Source organism: Hemicordylus capensis, chromosome 4 (genome assembly GCF_027244095.1).
Source record: "Hemicordylus capensis ecotype Gifberg chromosome 4, rHemCap1.1.pri, whole genome shotgun sequence".
Lineage (NCBI taxonomy): Eukaryota > Metazoa > Chordata > Lepidosauria > Squamata > Cordylidae > Hemicordylus > Hemicordylus capensis.
Genome location: NC_069660.1, coordinates 60,487,960 through 60,504,466, shown reverse-complemented (window position 1 = coordinate 60,504,466; position 16,507 = coordinate 60,487,960). Strand labels below are relative to the sequence as shown.

Here is a 16,507-nt window from a genome sequence, read left to right as displayed (position 1 = left end):
ACAGTGAAAACAACCTAAACTGGTGTATATGCAGCCTGACATATCCAATAACTAAGAGCAAAGGGATTTTCTGCAATCACTGATAATGCCAGTTGTGTTACATTTCAGAAAGAAGCACACTGTCAATTAAAATCCACCTACTTGCCTTTGAATCTGTAGCATAACTTCGCCAGCTAATAGATCATATTGTCAGCATCACTGTTAAATTGCATATCAGCCTGTAATAAACGGTATGCCAAACAGGCAATATTATTTATGACATTGCCTTAGCCTGTAATAAATTGAGGTTGATTTCATAAAGAGCAAAATAAAGGTTCCCTAAAGGATCATACTCTGTTGCTAAAAGGTATAACTAATCACTTCAGCTGTACAGTTCCCCCCAAACCCCAGCCCCCATTTGTGGGATTTCAACTACAGCAGAGTGCTTTTTATGCCCCAGCCGTACGTGGCTGCCATTTCTGAGCAAGACATTTTTGCAATCATTTGTACAATTGTCAATTTTAGTTTACTAAAGGGATGTGTGTGTATTTATCTTTTCTGGCAGATGCAGCAGAATATAACATAATTCCTTCTGAACTCGTTTGACACCGGCTCCCCTAAGAAGCTGCTCTTAAAACAAGCTGGAAACTAAATGAAATGAATGAGTGAATATTATTATTGTTATTATTATACCACTGCCTTTTCCCGCAAGGTATGAAATGATGCTTCAGCACCTTCCTATTTCGCTGCTGCCCGATATAGGTGTTTCCCATATTCTGGGAAACACACCAGTGAGGATTCGAACCAACAGCCTCCTGCTCTCTAGGCAGGTTGCTTCCCCTCTGTGCCATTAGCTTGTCAGCTCCATACTCATGCACTTTTCTAGAGATATTGCAGTCTGATAAGCGTTTTTGTTGTTCTAATATTTTCAAAATATGAGACTTGAGTAAACTAAAATTTGATTTTAAATCATAATGAAGCTTGCTTGTGCAGCTTTAAAATTACACTAATTTCACAGGTGGAAATGAAAGCAGAGTAGAGGAAAAACTAAATGGCTTTCTCAAGCCTATGCAGTCCATACCACTGATTCCAACATACCCCCCATTTTATTTTTTCTTTGTCCTTACCTATTGAATATTTCTGTTCCCTCTATGCATTCACAGCACTTCAGCCACCAAAATAAGAATGCACAAGAGATGTGAGTGGAGACATCTTCTCTTGAGCTAACCTGCTAGGAGGGAAAGGTTCCAACTTGCCACTTGATACAGCAAGTCATTCTCCATGCCAGTACGTGTGCACCAGTATATCAGTTCCTTGCATGCTGAGTTATAAGGAACATGGAGGAAGGGGAGTTAGCAGGGAGAGTCTATTCCAGTAGAAAACTCAAAAGCAAAGGTGTAATTGTAAACGTTGTGCAAGGGCTAGGTGCCAGCTGTTTCCATGTTTTGGGACAGATTCCAAGGAAAAGAATATGTAATTCTCCCACATGGGACAATGATAAGGTCTCTTAGATCCACGTCTCATAATGTGATATCACTGCATGTTTGGAACAAGAGATTGGACAGATCATAGTGCTCTGGACAACAATAACAAAAACCTTCTGGTGGCCACCAGTTTGGAATATTGGTAAGTCCAAGAAATGCTTTGAAATCATGAATCATTTGTGCAAAACTTTAGATGAGACCTTTCTTTCTTCACCTCTTGCCCCACCCTTAAATCTGAGCTGACCTCACAAAGTGGCTGCTCGTTACATTAAGTGAAACAGAAGAATGAAATGGAGCAAAGCTCAAAACAGCTGTTTGAAACTTCTATTCAAAGAACTGGATGGTTTATGGGGAAATGTAAGCCATACAGACCTTCCCAGCAGTATGCTTATATTTCACTACTTATAAAACAGGCTGCATATCTGGGGGGGAAAGAAAAACCAGCCAGAGTTGAACTGATTTATAAAAGTCTTTTAACCCACCCTATGCTGATATACTCAATGTGGGCAACAGAACTGAAAGACAAATTATAAACACACTAACATAAATAATCTCTCATCCCAGTCACAACATGTTAGTCAAAACCCCCCAAATATTTATTGCACCCCTTTCAGAAAATATTCTGGTTATTGGTCTATGGAAACTGTGGCCAGATAATGCTCTTAAGAACGTAAGAACAGCCCTGCTGGATCAGACTCAAGGCCTATCCAGTTCAGCATCCTGTTTCACTGTGGCCCACCAGATGCCTCTGAGGAACCCGCAGGCAAGAGGCGAGGGCATGCCTCTCTCTTGCTGTTGCTCCCCTCTGCAACTGGTATTCAGAGGCCTCTTACCTCTGAGGCTGGAGAAGGCCCATAGCCACCCAACTAGTAGACACTGATAGACCTTTCCTTCGTGAATGTGTCCAAGTCCCTTTTAAAGCCACCCAAGCTAGTGGCCATCACCACATCCCATGGCAGAGAATTCCATAGATTAATTATGTGCTGTGTGAAAACATACTTCCTTTTGTTAGTTCTAAAATTCACTGGTTCTAGTGTTGTGAGAGAGGGAGAAAAATTTCTCTCTGTCCACTCTCTCTACTCTGTGCACAATTTTATCTCTCTACTCCATGGTGCATTCTCACATGGTCTTTGACAAACCTGATTGGTTCATTGTCATCATTGTTTCTCATTAGCAAAAGTTACAACCGCAAACATAAAATGATACTTTGCTTACTGATGTCAGGTTTACACACTCAAAGTAGGGACAACTTTGATTTATACTACCATATAAAGCAAACAAACAGAAATCATTTTTATGCACGGATTGCACCCTCTTCTGGTGAGAAACAGCATACACAATACTTATTAAATTAAACCAAATTTTATGTGAATTACCAGTCGGACTGAAACTCATTTATTAAACTTGCAGTGGTGAGGTAGCAAAATCTCCATCACATGTTTAGGGTTTTCCCCTCCCACAGAGGGCAAAGTGAAGGATTTTAATTAAACCATATTGCTGGCCACTGCATACAAATTATCTTATTATTTAAGCCACATTAATTTTACTATTTTTGGTCATAATGCAACCAACATTTTTTCAGTGTATATAGTCAGTCAGTCTTTATTACGGTCTTTGACCATTATCAAAACATCTAAAACAAATGTAAAATTTAAACATAGCCATATTGAATAACATATCTGTACACTGGATCTAACCATTAGCGAGCAGAGCGCGTCAGACTTGTATCGCAGAACAACAGAATTTCGCAACTGTGTGTGTGACAGGCGGATTGCATCTGCTAACAAATATTTGACACAGAATTTGTCCGATCATCCTGGCAGGTTATGTAAAACAGGGTCAATTAACCTTCACCTAAGACCTATATAAAAGACACACTGCAGGAGCACATGTGCAACTGACTCGATCTCCTCAGAGTTACAGGGGCAATACCTCTGCTCAACGGGAATTCTGCTATATCTGCCAGCCAGTTTGGAGGGGAGGGCATTCATATGGGCCCTCAAGAAGGCCCATCATCTATGTTTAGGGAAGGTGAGGAGGTACAGATAATCTATTGGGCGAGTTCTCATCCCACCACTGAGCAGGTAGAATGACCTAGATGTCCTCGACAGGTCATACTGAAACCAAGTATCCCAGATCCTTCATTTAATAAGTTCTTTGGCCCTGACCAATCCCACAGAGAGGATTGCCTCAGGTGAAAGACTGTAGGTATGGAGTTTCCTAATACAGTTCTCCTACCAACTCTGAGTAGTGCCTATCCAAGAATAACAAGGGAAGGAGACCAGAGGGTATTAAGTTGATTCTTGCCCAGTTTATTGGTATTAGATACCAAGCTCTGGCCTCTATTGAGATAATACCCACTTCCAGAATCAGAGTGGCATTAGAAATACATTTGGGGGTCAGAAATAACGTTCTTAAGAACCTGGCTTGGACCCGCTGAGTTCCAAGAGGGAATAGTTAACATAGGGTCCCAGCTCCTGTGCCCCATATAACATTTGAACCATCGACTTCGCCTTGAATAAATTGATGGCAGCTGGAATCAACATCCCTCCTTGCCGCCCGTGGAAATTGAGAGCTGCCGACACACTTCTCTCTGCCTGAGCAGCAGCATATCTAATTTGAGCGGTTTTCCTCGCAGAATCCTGAAATGCGACCCCTAAATACTTAAAACATTTGTAATACATTTGCTTCTGAACCACCATGCTTAAGGCCGGAACCTATTTATCTTTATTCAGAAGTCCCATTAGTTTCCATGGATTTACTCCGAAGTAAATGTGTTTAGGATTACAGTCAGACCCCATTCATTTTTTTTTAATTGGGAATGGAGCTTATTTCCAAATCAATGAGAATTACAGCCTCAAAGGGGATACAAAGCGACTTTATGAGCATTTTAATGACGGCGTACACTACTCCCGGCACGGCAAGCTCTACTGAACGACTCTAATCCATCGTCCCTCATTTTACGCACGCGCGGCAACCCTCGCGGCCCTTCAAGGTTCCTACGCCCACCCCTGTAGCTCGCCCCAGTGGTTCTGTCCTCCATCAGTCGTCCGATCATTCTCGCCCTCCCTCTCTCGCGTGCCTCCAAGTCCAAGCTTTGTTTCTCTCTCTCCCCTCCCCGCCCCTCATATGGTTTCTCCTTGCCCATTCGTGCTTCGCCGCGCGCCTGCAGAGGGTTGCTCCTCCCTTTCGGTTTTCCGCGGCTTGCTTGTGCGCCTGCCATTCTGACGTCTCGCGATAGCTTCGACCAGCCTGCCGTATCTCTTTCCAAGATGGCGGCTCCCGATGTAGCGGCGGCAGTAGCGCCTGCTCAATCTGAAAGTTGGCTCCGTACCCGGGATGTGCTGATGCCGGAGGGGCCCGAAGACTTTGGGTCCTTGCTTCTGTCCACCCCGGTGCTGGAAGGGCTGAAGGCTGCTGGCTTCCTAAGACCTTCCCCGGTGCAGCTCAAGGCTATACCATTGGGGCGCTGTGGCCTCGGTGAGGGGCGCTGGGTCTCTAGAAAGTGGCTCTTGTGTAGGGGGATGTTTGCTCGTTGTGGGTGGGAGATTTGGTGTTAGGAATGGGATGTTGATGTGCATCTTTGGGTTGGAAGGGAAAGTATTGTTGCCCTTTAGGATGCTGCAGCAACGTGGGTGGAAGATAATAACCCGTTAGCCTTTGCAGTTAGCTGTTGGAGCCATGTTAAATCGTGTAGTGCAGTGTGGTCTATTTTTAGGGAAGGCTTATTCTACCAAATACCACCTTAAGTGGAGCAGCGGGGAAATGCTTGACTATCAAGCAGAAGGTTGCCAGTTCGAATCCCTGCTGAAAGACCTATATTGGGTAGCAGTGATATAGGAAGATGTTGAAAGGCATCATCTTATACTGCACAAGAGGAGGCAATGGTAAACCCCTCCTGTATTCTACCAAAGACAACCACAGGGCTCTGGGGTCGCCAGGAGTCAACAGTGACTCAACGACACACTTACCTTTACCTTTTCCATGTAGACACTTCTCCCAAGAAAACTTGCTATGCTGCTGCATGCTTTAGGGTATTGACTTTTGTTCAAAAGAGATTTTACTAGGCTTAAAATAACCTTTTTTTTAAAAAAAAAAATTTTTTTTAATAAAAGAAGGAATAAAGAAGGGGTGAAGCAGAAGATAGGATGTATAGATGTGAAGAAAATAATAAGGCTTTGTGTAAGCAAAAAGTTAAAAGTGTGTCCTATGTAGCTGGTTGGGCTAAGGGTAGGTTCTTGTCTGAAAAGGCTTAAGACTACTGTTTTAAGATCTACACTTGGTCCCTAAAGACTTACCTGTTCGGCCTGGCCTTCCAGTGCTCTTAAATTGTTTTAAAGGGTCTTTGATGTTTGTGAACCGCCCTGAGCTATTTTGTAAGGGTGGTTTAAAAATAGAACAAACAAACAAACAAGCAAATAAATAAATATGTACTGCCACATTGTGAAGTGAGTGCACAGCGTAGTATCCACCCAGCATTCTATTCTGACTACCACATGGCAGAGGAAAATTAGTAGATGGTTAAATTGTTTTCTAGGAAAGAATTTCTGCAAAGTAGTTTTCTAATTAAGGAATCCCTAATAGGTTTATAAGAAATCCCAGGCCTCCAGAAACACAGGTTTAAAACTACCATCCTAATAGATGTAGGATTTTGTACATTTAATACATTTTGTACATTTAATACAATGTTTATTTTGTACAATTTTAATTCCTTTCAGATCTCATTGTGCAAGCAAAATCTGGAACTGGTAAAACCTGTGTCTTCTCCACTATTGCTCTTGATTCCCTAATTCTGGAAAGCCCAGTTACACAGGTGAGTGCTGTTGGCATACATGTATGTTCAGTTTTGCAAGAGATCTCCAAGTGTTCTGAACCATTGAAGGCAAGTCTGCAGTGCTTACTTGTCTGCTAAAATGTTTACCAGCCCATCTGCACATACAAATCTTATTTATGCTGTGTTGATAGCCTAGGAGAAACTCTCCCCACCCACCCCACTTTGCAAATGCTTACCCTTCTGATTTCCTGAAAACAGTTCTTTCTCAAAAATGCAGAATTACCAGTTGTCATTCCAGAAGGGATGGATTTTTGAAACTGAAGGCAGAAGTCATTGGTGTGTTTTTCTGCCATGCATTTAGAACATTTAGAAATGTTATTTACATTTGATGAAGAGTAGAACTGACCTTACTATTTCAGCAGATTTAGTGATGGCTTCATTCCACTCCCAATTCCCTGCATACATTATAATAAGATGCATTTATACTGCTTGTTAAGTATACCTTTGGAAGAATGAGAGGAGAGAAATGTTTGTTTATTTATTTCTATGTAAACCGCTTTGAGAACTTTGGTTGAAGAGTAGTATATAAATGTAGTAGTAGTAGGTGCCAATATGCATTTATTGGTAGAATACTTGGTCAAATCGAACTGGGAGGATGCTTCTAGCCACTCATGAATAAAATTAAGGCAGGCTTTGACAAATTTTCTTTGTATCTAGGAGCCTGCTCCAAAATCTGGGATTCAGAAAATGGACACTTGGACACATTTTCCAGATTTAGTGACAGACATTGTGGAGAGGGAGGGTACATGTTCTTCTCTTTATTGTCTTAACAAGTAACATACTTTGAACACAAACAGGGCTGCCCAGGACAAATCAAGATTTTATTAAACAACTATGCCTTTGAATATCCTAGTCTAGGAGCCACAGTTAAATTTTTTGGTGCCATGGTTCCTTGGTGCTTGAAATTTGTCAAGCCCTGCATTAATGGCTGGCTGTTGGTGTTCTGAACTGTGTTCGAGATGAAAATCTGGAGGAAATATTGTTTGTTTGTTGCCCCTCCTGTTCGTTCAGAGCCTAAACTTCATTCTTTCAGATTCTGGTTTTGGCTCCTACCCGAGAGATTGCTGTACAGATTCATGCAGTTATTACAACTATTGGAAGCAAAATGGAAGGCTTGGAATGTCATGTCTTCATAGGAGGGACTCCTTTAAACCAAGATAAAATCAGACTGAAGAAGTGTCACGTAGCAGTTGGCTCCCCTGGTAAGAGCTACATTACTAGATAATAATCATGTCCCACTTTAGTGATGACCTGTCCTTTGCTACAAAAACTGGTACATGCTGTCGCTGGTGCATACTGTACTGTAGAGGAGAGTTCTTATACCCCGAGAGGACTTCTCGGAAGGGTGCTGTTCTTAAATTCCTAAAAGAATGTTTGTCTTATCAGGTGAATTATATGATAAACTCTAGATTTAAATAACCATAATTGTTTCCATTAATGTACTTTATGTGATAACGTGATTTCTTTTTGTCGGCAGGTCGCATAAAGCAACTCATAGAGTTGGACTATCTGAATACAGCCAGCATTCGCCTCTTTATTCTTGATGAAGCAGACAAGCTTCTAGAAGAAGGCAGTTTCCAGGAACAAATCAAGTAAGAATATGAGTAATTGTACAGATTTGTTGCTTCTGGAATATATACTGGTTTGAAGCATTTGCTCTGAAAGTTGCTTTCTTCCCTTCCCTTCTCTCCCTTAGTTGGATTTATTCTTCTCTACCAGCCAACAAGCAGATGTTGGCTGTTTCAGCCACATATCCTGAATCCTTGGCTAATAGTTTGAGTAGATACATGAGAGATCCTACCTTCGTGAGGCTAAATCCCACTGATCCCAGTCTCATTGGTACGTATATGTTCTTCAGTAACAAATGCACTCTGATTGAATACAGGATCAATTTCAGCTTCAAGTCTCAAGCTAAAGAAGAGTGGCTGGCATCTAGAACCATAAACAGCACACAGGAGGATGTTGTGCTAGCCCAAAGGTGTTGCACCAAGTCTGACATTTGCATTCCGGACTAGTGTTGTGCAACGATGCATGCCTCTTCTGTTTTCATGGGCACTTTTACAGAAGAGCACTACAATGCAATTCTGCAAATCCCCCCCCCTTTTTTTAGTGCAGCTAAGCCATCCTCTAGTGCTATAACAGTGTTCATTCCACTTGCAGTTTGCTCTGGGTGTTTGCCATAATAATCTCAGTGATCTGACAGTTCTGTTTTTTAAAATATATATTTCCAGGTTGTTCAAACATATATCGTGCCTAGTTCAGCAAATCTTAATAATGCTCTCATTGTGGCTTTAACTGTCTGCTTTGAATAATGCCCTTTTAATTTATCTGCTTTGAATAATGCCCTTCCCAGTTCAAGAACAATAGTGGCTACTGTGCAAGGGCCCATTTTCCCAATCACTAAATACTAGGGGGATGGTGCCATAGCTCAGTGGTACAGCATCTGCTTTGCATGCAGAAGGTCCAGGCTCAACCCCAGAAGGTCTCAGGTACTTTCACAGGTGGGTCTGGGAGAGATCCCTCTCTGAAACCTTGGAGAACTGCTGCCAATTAGTGTAGACAGTACTGAGACAGATGGACCAAGGGTCTGATTTGCTATAAGGCAAGTTCTTTTGTTCATATATTTTCTGTGGTGTGAAGTGTGTTATGGTGGCTTATATGTGCTTTATATAGATTAAAACTGCTGGTAGATAATTAGTCCTACAACTTGATCTGCAGTACAAGTCAAAGGTCCAATTGATTTGAGTGGGATTAAACTTCTAAATAAGCATACGTAGGATTACAGGGTTGCAATATGATTCTAAACATGTTCTATTCAGAATTATGTACTACTGAGCTCAGTCTTGCTCCCGAGTAAATCCACATAGGATTGCAGCCTAAGATTCCTAACTGAGTTCTGTTCTGTCAGAGAGCCTGTTGGCTAGCTTTTTAAGAAATGAATTGTAAAATGCCTCTACAATTTCCAGTGAATGCAAATCATATAAATAGAATAGACACACTCCCCAGCCTTCTCCATAAGAAGATTTTAGACTTAGAGAGTCATACTTAAAGTTCATGACTGTGAAGAGGTCTTTCTCCACATCTTTCTTTTGCTGTGCCCCTTTTGTCATCACATCTCTACCCAAGCTGGGTTTGTAGTGAGAATCTGTAGTAGGTGAGGAATCTTTATTTCTGACACTATGTATTAGAAGGTATAATATTAGTAAAAAGCAAATTCATTCTGCAATGTGCTATCTTAAGTTATTTTGCTGCACAAATTATTTCATTTTAAATATTTTTCCATAAAACCCCAACTACTTGAGAAATGTATACTTAATTCTAAAGCTTACCACAATGATAAATAAGTGCTGAGAATAGGTGTTCAATCTGCTATACTACTTTTTCAGATAGACATATTGGTACAAATTTGTATTAATTATTAAATGTGTATTTTGTTTTTGCTCCTAGAGAGGGTGCGTGGTTCTTCTCATGTGCACCCTAACCCAGGCTAGGGAAGCCCAGCCTGGATTAGGCTGCATGTGAGAACTGCCGGGATTGGGCCCAATCCTGGCGGGGCAGCAGCACCACCGAGCTCCGCTTTTAAACCCAGCTCTTGAATGAATCCTTAACCCGGGCTCCGGGATTGTGTGTTTGCTGGGGCTGTGTTCAGTCCCAGCAGACACAGATAGGTGCCATGTCACATGTTACATTGTGGGACATCCAGAGGTCAGGATGTGCCATCCTGGCCTGTGGAGCTCCTCACTGTGGCACACAGCCTGGATAATCTGGGAATGCAGACCATGCCTCCAGCAACAAACCTACACTCATCTGAGGGGAAGGTGAGTTTAACCAGCCTTCCTGCGCATCCGCCTGCCCGGTCATGTGAGATTGTGAGAGCTAGCTAATTCCATCCTGTTTTTATCTCTTGGATAGGGTTGAAGCAGTACATCAAAGTTGTGAATTCTCACCCATTACCTCATAAGACTTTTGAGGAGAAGGCTGAAAACTTACAGGAGCTCTTCAGCAAGATTCCGTTCAACCAGGCTTTGGTCTTCTCAAATCTACATAGTCGGTAATTCCAGTAGCTGAATGTCTGAATGAATGTAATACTGGGCAAAAACATCATGGTGATGAGTCTATAGGTCTGTAAAATTGGATGTCTAAGGTGTGTCAAACTTTGCATACCACATAGGGTTGGATTTAATTAGAATTGTAGAATCAATTTGGCTGTGAAACTGCTCATCATCCCTTCTTTTTAATATTTTTCATGAACTCATATGAAGCAAGAGTTCACATATACAATAGATGATGCAATTGTGGAAGAAATGATACTAACCAGATATATCAACATGTACTGTGCAAGGAGCAATACACTCTTTGATTTATATAGAATTGTCGCCCATTTTCTTGTCAGGAAGTTTGGAGAGCTGGGAAGTGGGTATGTCTTAATTGGTTATATTGCTGATACTTTGATTCCCGCCCCCCCCCCCTCTTTTTAAGAGCTCAACATCTGGCAGACCTACTAACATCCAAAGGCTTTCCTGCTGAATGCATTTCAGGCAAGTCTGTTCACGTTTTCCTTTGCTGACATTTGTTATGCAGTATTGGTATGTGGTATTCAAGACATGAGTGTGTGTTTAAGTGGGCACAAGATATGTTTTAGTCTAGGATGTTATGCATAGCAGAGTGTTTCCTTTTAGTTTAAGGGATTCTTGCCTATTTCTATAATTTTGAGTGTTCCTTTCTCAACACATACTATAAGTTAGAAATGCATGCTTGGAAAAAGCTCCAATCAAACACTGACTCTGTTCAGCTTTGTTTTTCATCAGATTGAAAAATGCAGAAGAAATTATCTGAATGACTGGCAGTAGGGTGTATGTGGGGTTTTAAAAGTGTTTTATCAGTTTGTCTTTGTTTCTTTAGGCAGTATGAATCAGAGCCAGCGACTAGATGCCATGGCTAAACTCAAGCAGTTCCATTGCAGAGTCTTGATATCAACTGATTTGGTAAGTTTTTCCCTATTAAATGACTGTGTTTAATGTAGTTATGACTTGAAGGGCCTCGAAACTCCTAAAACTAGCACTCTTGCTTCTGAGCTATACCTCGCTTTTCTTCTTCTTCTAAAAATAGATCTAAGAAAGCATGCTTTTATTACACTCAGGTAAATTATATATAACTTGATAAGAGGAACAATATTAAGCACTACAACCTCCAGCCTCAGAGGCAAGATGCCTCTAGATATCGGTTGCAGGGGAAGAAGAGCAGGAGAGAGGCCATGCCCTTGGCTCTTGCCTGTGGGTTTCCCAGAGGCATTGGGTGGGCCACTGTGTAAAACAGGATGCTGGACTAGATGGGCCCTGGGCCTGATCCAGGAGGATTGTTTGGTTCTTATGTTCTTAACTTGATGAAGACAGCTAGCTATTTATTGTCTCCTGCATTTTTAATTGCTTCCCTGAAGTCTACCAACACATATTTAAACATCTCTTCTGGTAAGAGTTATCCAAATTGCAAGCTAAAAAAGCTCACATTTCTGACACCTAATTATTAACATTTGTAGAACAGTCTGTTTGAGGAAGTTCACACAGTTTTTCTGGCTGTTGCTTGCATTGAGATTAATACAGTTTATACGACAATATTATATTCCTCAGTCAATATTCAAGTGGCTTGAATATGTCTGTTCTGGATTGTGCTCATTGATTTTAATCGTGTCTCAGGTCATGTCTGAAGGCACATGATATAGCCATCTTGCTGAACGTAAGCAACAGTGCCTGGATGGATGACTGCCTGGGAACACCATGTATGCTCCTTTGAGTTTTATGATGCAATAAAGATGGGATATTAATGTAACAAATACTCTGTAGCAACAAGAGAGAATGTGCAACCTAATATATTACAAGCTTCTCCCAAACTGGAGCAAAGGGGTCTGTTGAATCCTTATGTGACTTTTTCTACTTCTACATCTGTCCTGAGCTGTCTGGGAATTATTTATTTACCCACCCACCCACCCCTCCCTTTTCTGCTCTTAGATGTCTCGTGGAATTGATGCTGAGAAGGTGAATCTAGTCATTAACCTTGATGTGCCTTTGGACTGGGAAACATACATGCATCGGATTGGCAGAGCAGGGCGCTTTGGTAAACACTGTTTTTAATTGACTGTAGAATGGCAGGTGGTGGAACTATAACTATTTGCTGCTAACTTAACACTCTGTATTTCAGGAACTTTAGGACTAGCTGTGACATACTGCTGCCGTGGAGAGGAGGAGAACCTGATGATGAAAATCACGCAGAAATGTAACCTTCGACTTCTTCCTTTACCAGGTACAGATTTCTCTGTTGTACAGGAGAACTTGTCCCTTTATATTTCTAGCGTGTCTTTAAGAATAGTGACATAGAGGGTTAATAAGGAGAGCAAGCTAATCACACAGGCTTAGACCCATTATTCTGGAATACAATGGTTGATGAGCCTTCTCCCGAGTTGGAAGTCTGGGAAGTAGTGTATTGAGCTGAGCAGGTTTGTGTAATTTTTAATTGTTCCAAGTCTCACAAAGTTAGCAAGGATTCGTATTGCTAACCTTGTGAGACTTAGAACAGTTAAGAACATGCACCCCAACACACTGCTCTTAAATCATAGTAATTACGATATTAAAGAAAAAAATAACATTTTATCAAATGCACACTAGTGGGAGCCGCTTGTGGCAAAAATCTTGTAGCCTTTAAAATGTATACTAGTTGGAATAGAGTTCTGTTGAAAGCTTAGAGAGGAGCTATAGTTCAGCCCTGGGCAACAAACAAGGATTTTGAAGAGGAGGAAGGTAAGTTAAGGAAGCTTTTGCTATCTATCTGTAAGAGCAGTTCAGAAATGGAATAAGCTGCCTAGGCAGGTTGTGGAACCTTATAAACCTGGTAGGTCTCCTAGTTAATCCCTTGCTCAGAGCAGGAAACTGCTACAGCATCCCCAGCCAACCTATTTGAAAACCTCTAGCAAGGAGAACCCATCACTGCATCAGGCAGCCCATTCCACAGTACGTTTTTCTGCTGGAGATTTTCAAAAGAAGGCGCATTTCAAGAAAAAACTGGGTCTGGGATATCAAGTTTGGGTGGATGACATGGTCCTTGGTTTCCTTTCAGTCTCTGATTATTCTGCAGTGATTATTTGGCAATGCTTTTATATTCCTTTTAAAATAGATTTATTTAACTTTTAAATAAGAACAGTATAGTAAAAGTGCATCAGATGTGTTTGCATTCAAAACATGTTCCATTTAAACTGAACACTTAGAAGTTCCTGTTTTAGGTTTAGCTGGTGCACTAAGGAGATTTAAACAGTTTGGGGATATGATAAAGTAAAACCTTTTTTTTTTTTTTTTTTGCCCCTAAATACAGAAAATGCTTGGGATGGGAGGGATAAGCAGAGGCATTAAACAGTTGAAATTCAAGATGATTTGGAACTGGTGGCATCCTGTAATACTGAATATAGCCTTGTGGTATTTCTCTTGACTGATGGCATTTTTCTCTCTTGTGAAGAACCTATACCTCCTGGGTTAATGGAACAGTTTGAAGGATGGGATGTAGAAGTCACTGCTGTCCCATATCCCAATGCTTCACAACATGCTCCTCTGTTCCCTGCTGGAAGACCAGAGGAGACAGTGCAGCATGGAGCATTAAGTTCCAGTGTGCAGATTTCTCCTGTTGCTCCTGCTGCAGCCAAGCCAAAACAGGATGTCAAACACAAGAAGCCACTCAAGAGCAAAATGGAGCATACCAAAGCAAAGGCAACATCTAGGAATCCACAGTCTACTCACAGTACTGCAGAGCAGAAGTGCCAAAAGGAATCTGACCTCCAAGCTGCTGAGCAGCACAATAAGCAGGAAATGGACAGGGAAACTTTGCAAAGTATGCTCCCCAAGATCCCTTGCCTGTCATCTTTTAAGAACCAGCAGTCCACCAGTACATGGACCATGGCTGAATTTATTGAGGATTATGAGTACTTCATTAAGGAAGGATTAGAGAGAGATGTGGAAATTGTAAGAAGCTATACAGGTCCTGGAGAGCAGCATCAACACCCAGAAAATGATGCTTTAGATAGGACAAAAATAGAATCTAGTGCACACACAGCTGAATGGACTGGAGAGTCTGATAGCGACAGTAGCTCTTGCAGTTCTGGGGCATCCACTTCTAGTGTGGAGGATCGGTCATGTATCAAAGCCTCTTCAGATACACAGCAAAGAGTCAATGCTGTGTTGTCAGCAGATCAGACTCCTGCTCAGCAATTCAGTGGCGTCCCTGAAAGACAGCAGTTCCGAGAAATTCCTCAGCTCCCAAAGAAAATGAAATGGAATGTGAAACAGAACAAACAGAATAGGCCATTCCACTACCCTCATACTGCCAAGCCCTCCAAGAGAGAGGCTATAGAAGATGCGTTCCAGGACGATTATGCTGCTTCCCTTCCTTGTGAAAATCAGAGCTATGCAGAATACTGGAAAGCATATTACCGGGCCTGGCAGGACCATTATGCGGCAGCTTCTCATTCATACTACCAAACGTATCAGAGACGATTGAACAGTCTGCCTGCATATCATGCCAATGCAGTCTATTTTGAAGAATTGCTGAGGGGTGGTCGGTGATGGGATTCGCTCCTGCTACCTAACTGTACTACTGTTATCTTTGGGCCACCTGTCTATGTAATTCTTTTAAATATTTTTCATTCCATGTGTGTACTATTTGGTATACATTCCAGGTGAAGTTCTGCAACAGCTTTGTGATGCCAATAAACAATATGAAAATAGTGGTGGAATTGTATTTCCATTGTGTAGATACCTAAAGGTATTTTCATGATGTTATACTGACCTGTGATGTTGGCACCTACTAATTGGGAAACAAGTCAAACATGGTTACCCCCCCCCCCCCATCACTTTATTTGGGAATATGCACTTGGAAAATAACTTGTCTAGCTCTCAGAAGTGGGATAAAGTATAGCCAGTTTTTGTCTTTATGATTCCAGATGGACATATTGTATACTTGCAAAAGCTGAAGGGAAAACACTATTTCCTCAAAATGTCTATACTGTATTCCTTTCCAGGAAATGTTCAAATGGGAGCTGCAGCCTAATTATCTAGAATGCTTATTTCTTCTTCCAAATAGCCTATCCTGCCACTCTTTTCCTTAGGTGGCTAATAGTGGATAAAAGGGAGTAGGAGAAACCCATTTTAGTTGACTGGGAAGGGACAAAGAATGTTAAGATCTAGATAGAATCTAGTCTAGGCACTTAAGGCTAATGCCGGGCTGTGCACCATAACCTGTTCTTTGAAAAACAGTTCAGAAAGAACCTTTTAGAAAACACTGTTCAAAGTAAGAAGTCACCTTTAAAAAATAAAATAAAATCCTAACTTCATTCCTGATGAAGTGCACTCTTAAGTTCTTTATCATATATTCCATACATGCTGCTATTTGCATTTTGTGTGTTTGCCCTTTAGCATGCAATCTATAGCCACACGAACTCTTGACTTTCCCTTTTTAATAAAGCGAGCTTCTTCTTTATTACTGATGGCCCTCATTTGCAGGGGTTCCATTCCAGCCTACAATCGCAGAAAACGAAACAGAATAAAGAGGCCTTGAGTCCATAGGGGTGTGTGTGTGTGTGGTTCCTTGAGGCTAAAAAAGGTCCAAAAAGCAGAAATGAAATAAAGCATAGTATGTCGCTCTCCAGAAAGGCCCTCCAACCTATGCAAATCATCAAAATTTTAAAGATATTTTAAAAAAAATTTGGGGGGGGGGCAGTGGATTATTATTATTAAAAAGAGCCACACAATGACTCGAGGCTGCAAAATGCTGACTGGAAATGACATTGAAAGTCATTTCCAGCTCCCAAGGAACTGCATATAGGTGAATTTTGCCTATTTGTTTAACTGCAGATAACAAGGTTGGGTCTATATTGCTCGACTGTGAATGTGTGAAACCATGGGTGCCGGGACTGTGGATAATGAGGGCCACCTGTATTACGTTTTTATTATCGCACTCAAAGAAGCTCAAGATTACATACCTTAATTCTCCCCACCCATCTGCCCTCACAAGAACCTTTTGAACATTAGTCTAGAGGCCAAATTAGATGTGCCAGGGGAGTTTCATGATTCAAATGCCTGATGCCTCTTCTCTCCCCGCCACCCCAGGGAGTGGGGGGGGCGGGGGACGACATGTCCCAGACTTGCATCAGTACTGTGGCAAAGGAAAGATTGTG

At 41.4% G+C, this 16,507-nt stretch overlaps 1 protein-coding gene across 1 annotated transcript; it reads left to right on the top strand.

Moving 5' to 3' along the window:
- Positions 1 to 4,619: 4,619 nt before the first annotated feature.
- DDX20 (DEAD-box helicase 20) lies at positions 4,620 to 15,058 on the top strand. Its single transcript, XM_053250434.1, has 11 exons — positions 4,620 to 4,943; positions 6,182 to 6,276; positions 7,331 to 7,499; positions 7,775 to 7,889; positions 7,994 to 8,136; positions 10,210 to 10,348; positions 10,777 to 10,839; positions 11,204 to 11,282; positions 12,303 to 12,408; positions 12,493 to 12,594; positions 13,798 to 15,058. The coding sequence occupies exons 1-11, from the start codon at positions 4,736 to 4,738 to the stop codon at positions 14,895 to 14,897; spliced, it is 2,319 nt and encodes a 772-aa protein (XP_053106409.1). The 5' UTR covers positions 4,620 to 4,735; the 3' UTR covers positions 14,898 to 15,058.
- Positions 15,059 to 16,507: the final 1,449 nt, after the last annotated feature.

What these genes read in the sequence shown, in the direction of transcription:
- DDX20 (XM_053250434.1), top strand. Translation starts at nt 4,736, where the DNA reads ATGGCGGCTCCCGATGTAGCGGCGGCAGTAGCGCCTGCTCAATCTGAA. An exon ending in GCTGAATGCATTTCAGGCAA is followed by an intron (nt 10,840 to 11,203) that starts GTCTGTTCACGT and finishes TTCTTTAGGCAG; the next exon opens with TATGAATCAGAGCCAGCGAC. An exon ending in TGGCAGAGCAGGGCGCTTTG is followed by an intron (nt 12,409 to 12,492) that starts GTAAACACTGTT and finishes TCTGTATTTCAG; the next exon opens with GAACTTTAGGACTAGCTGTG.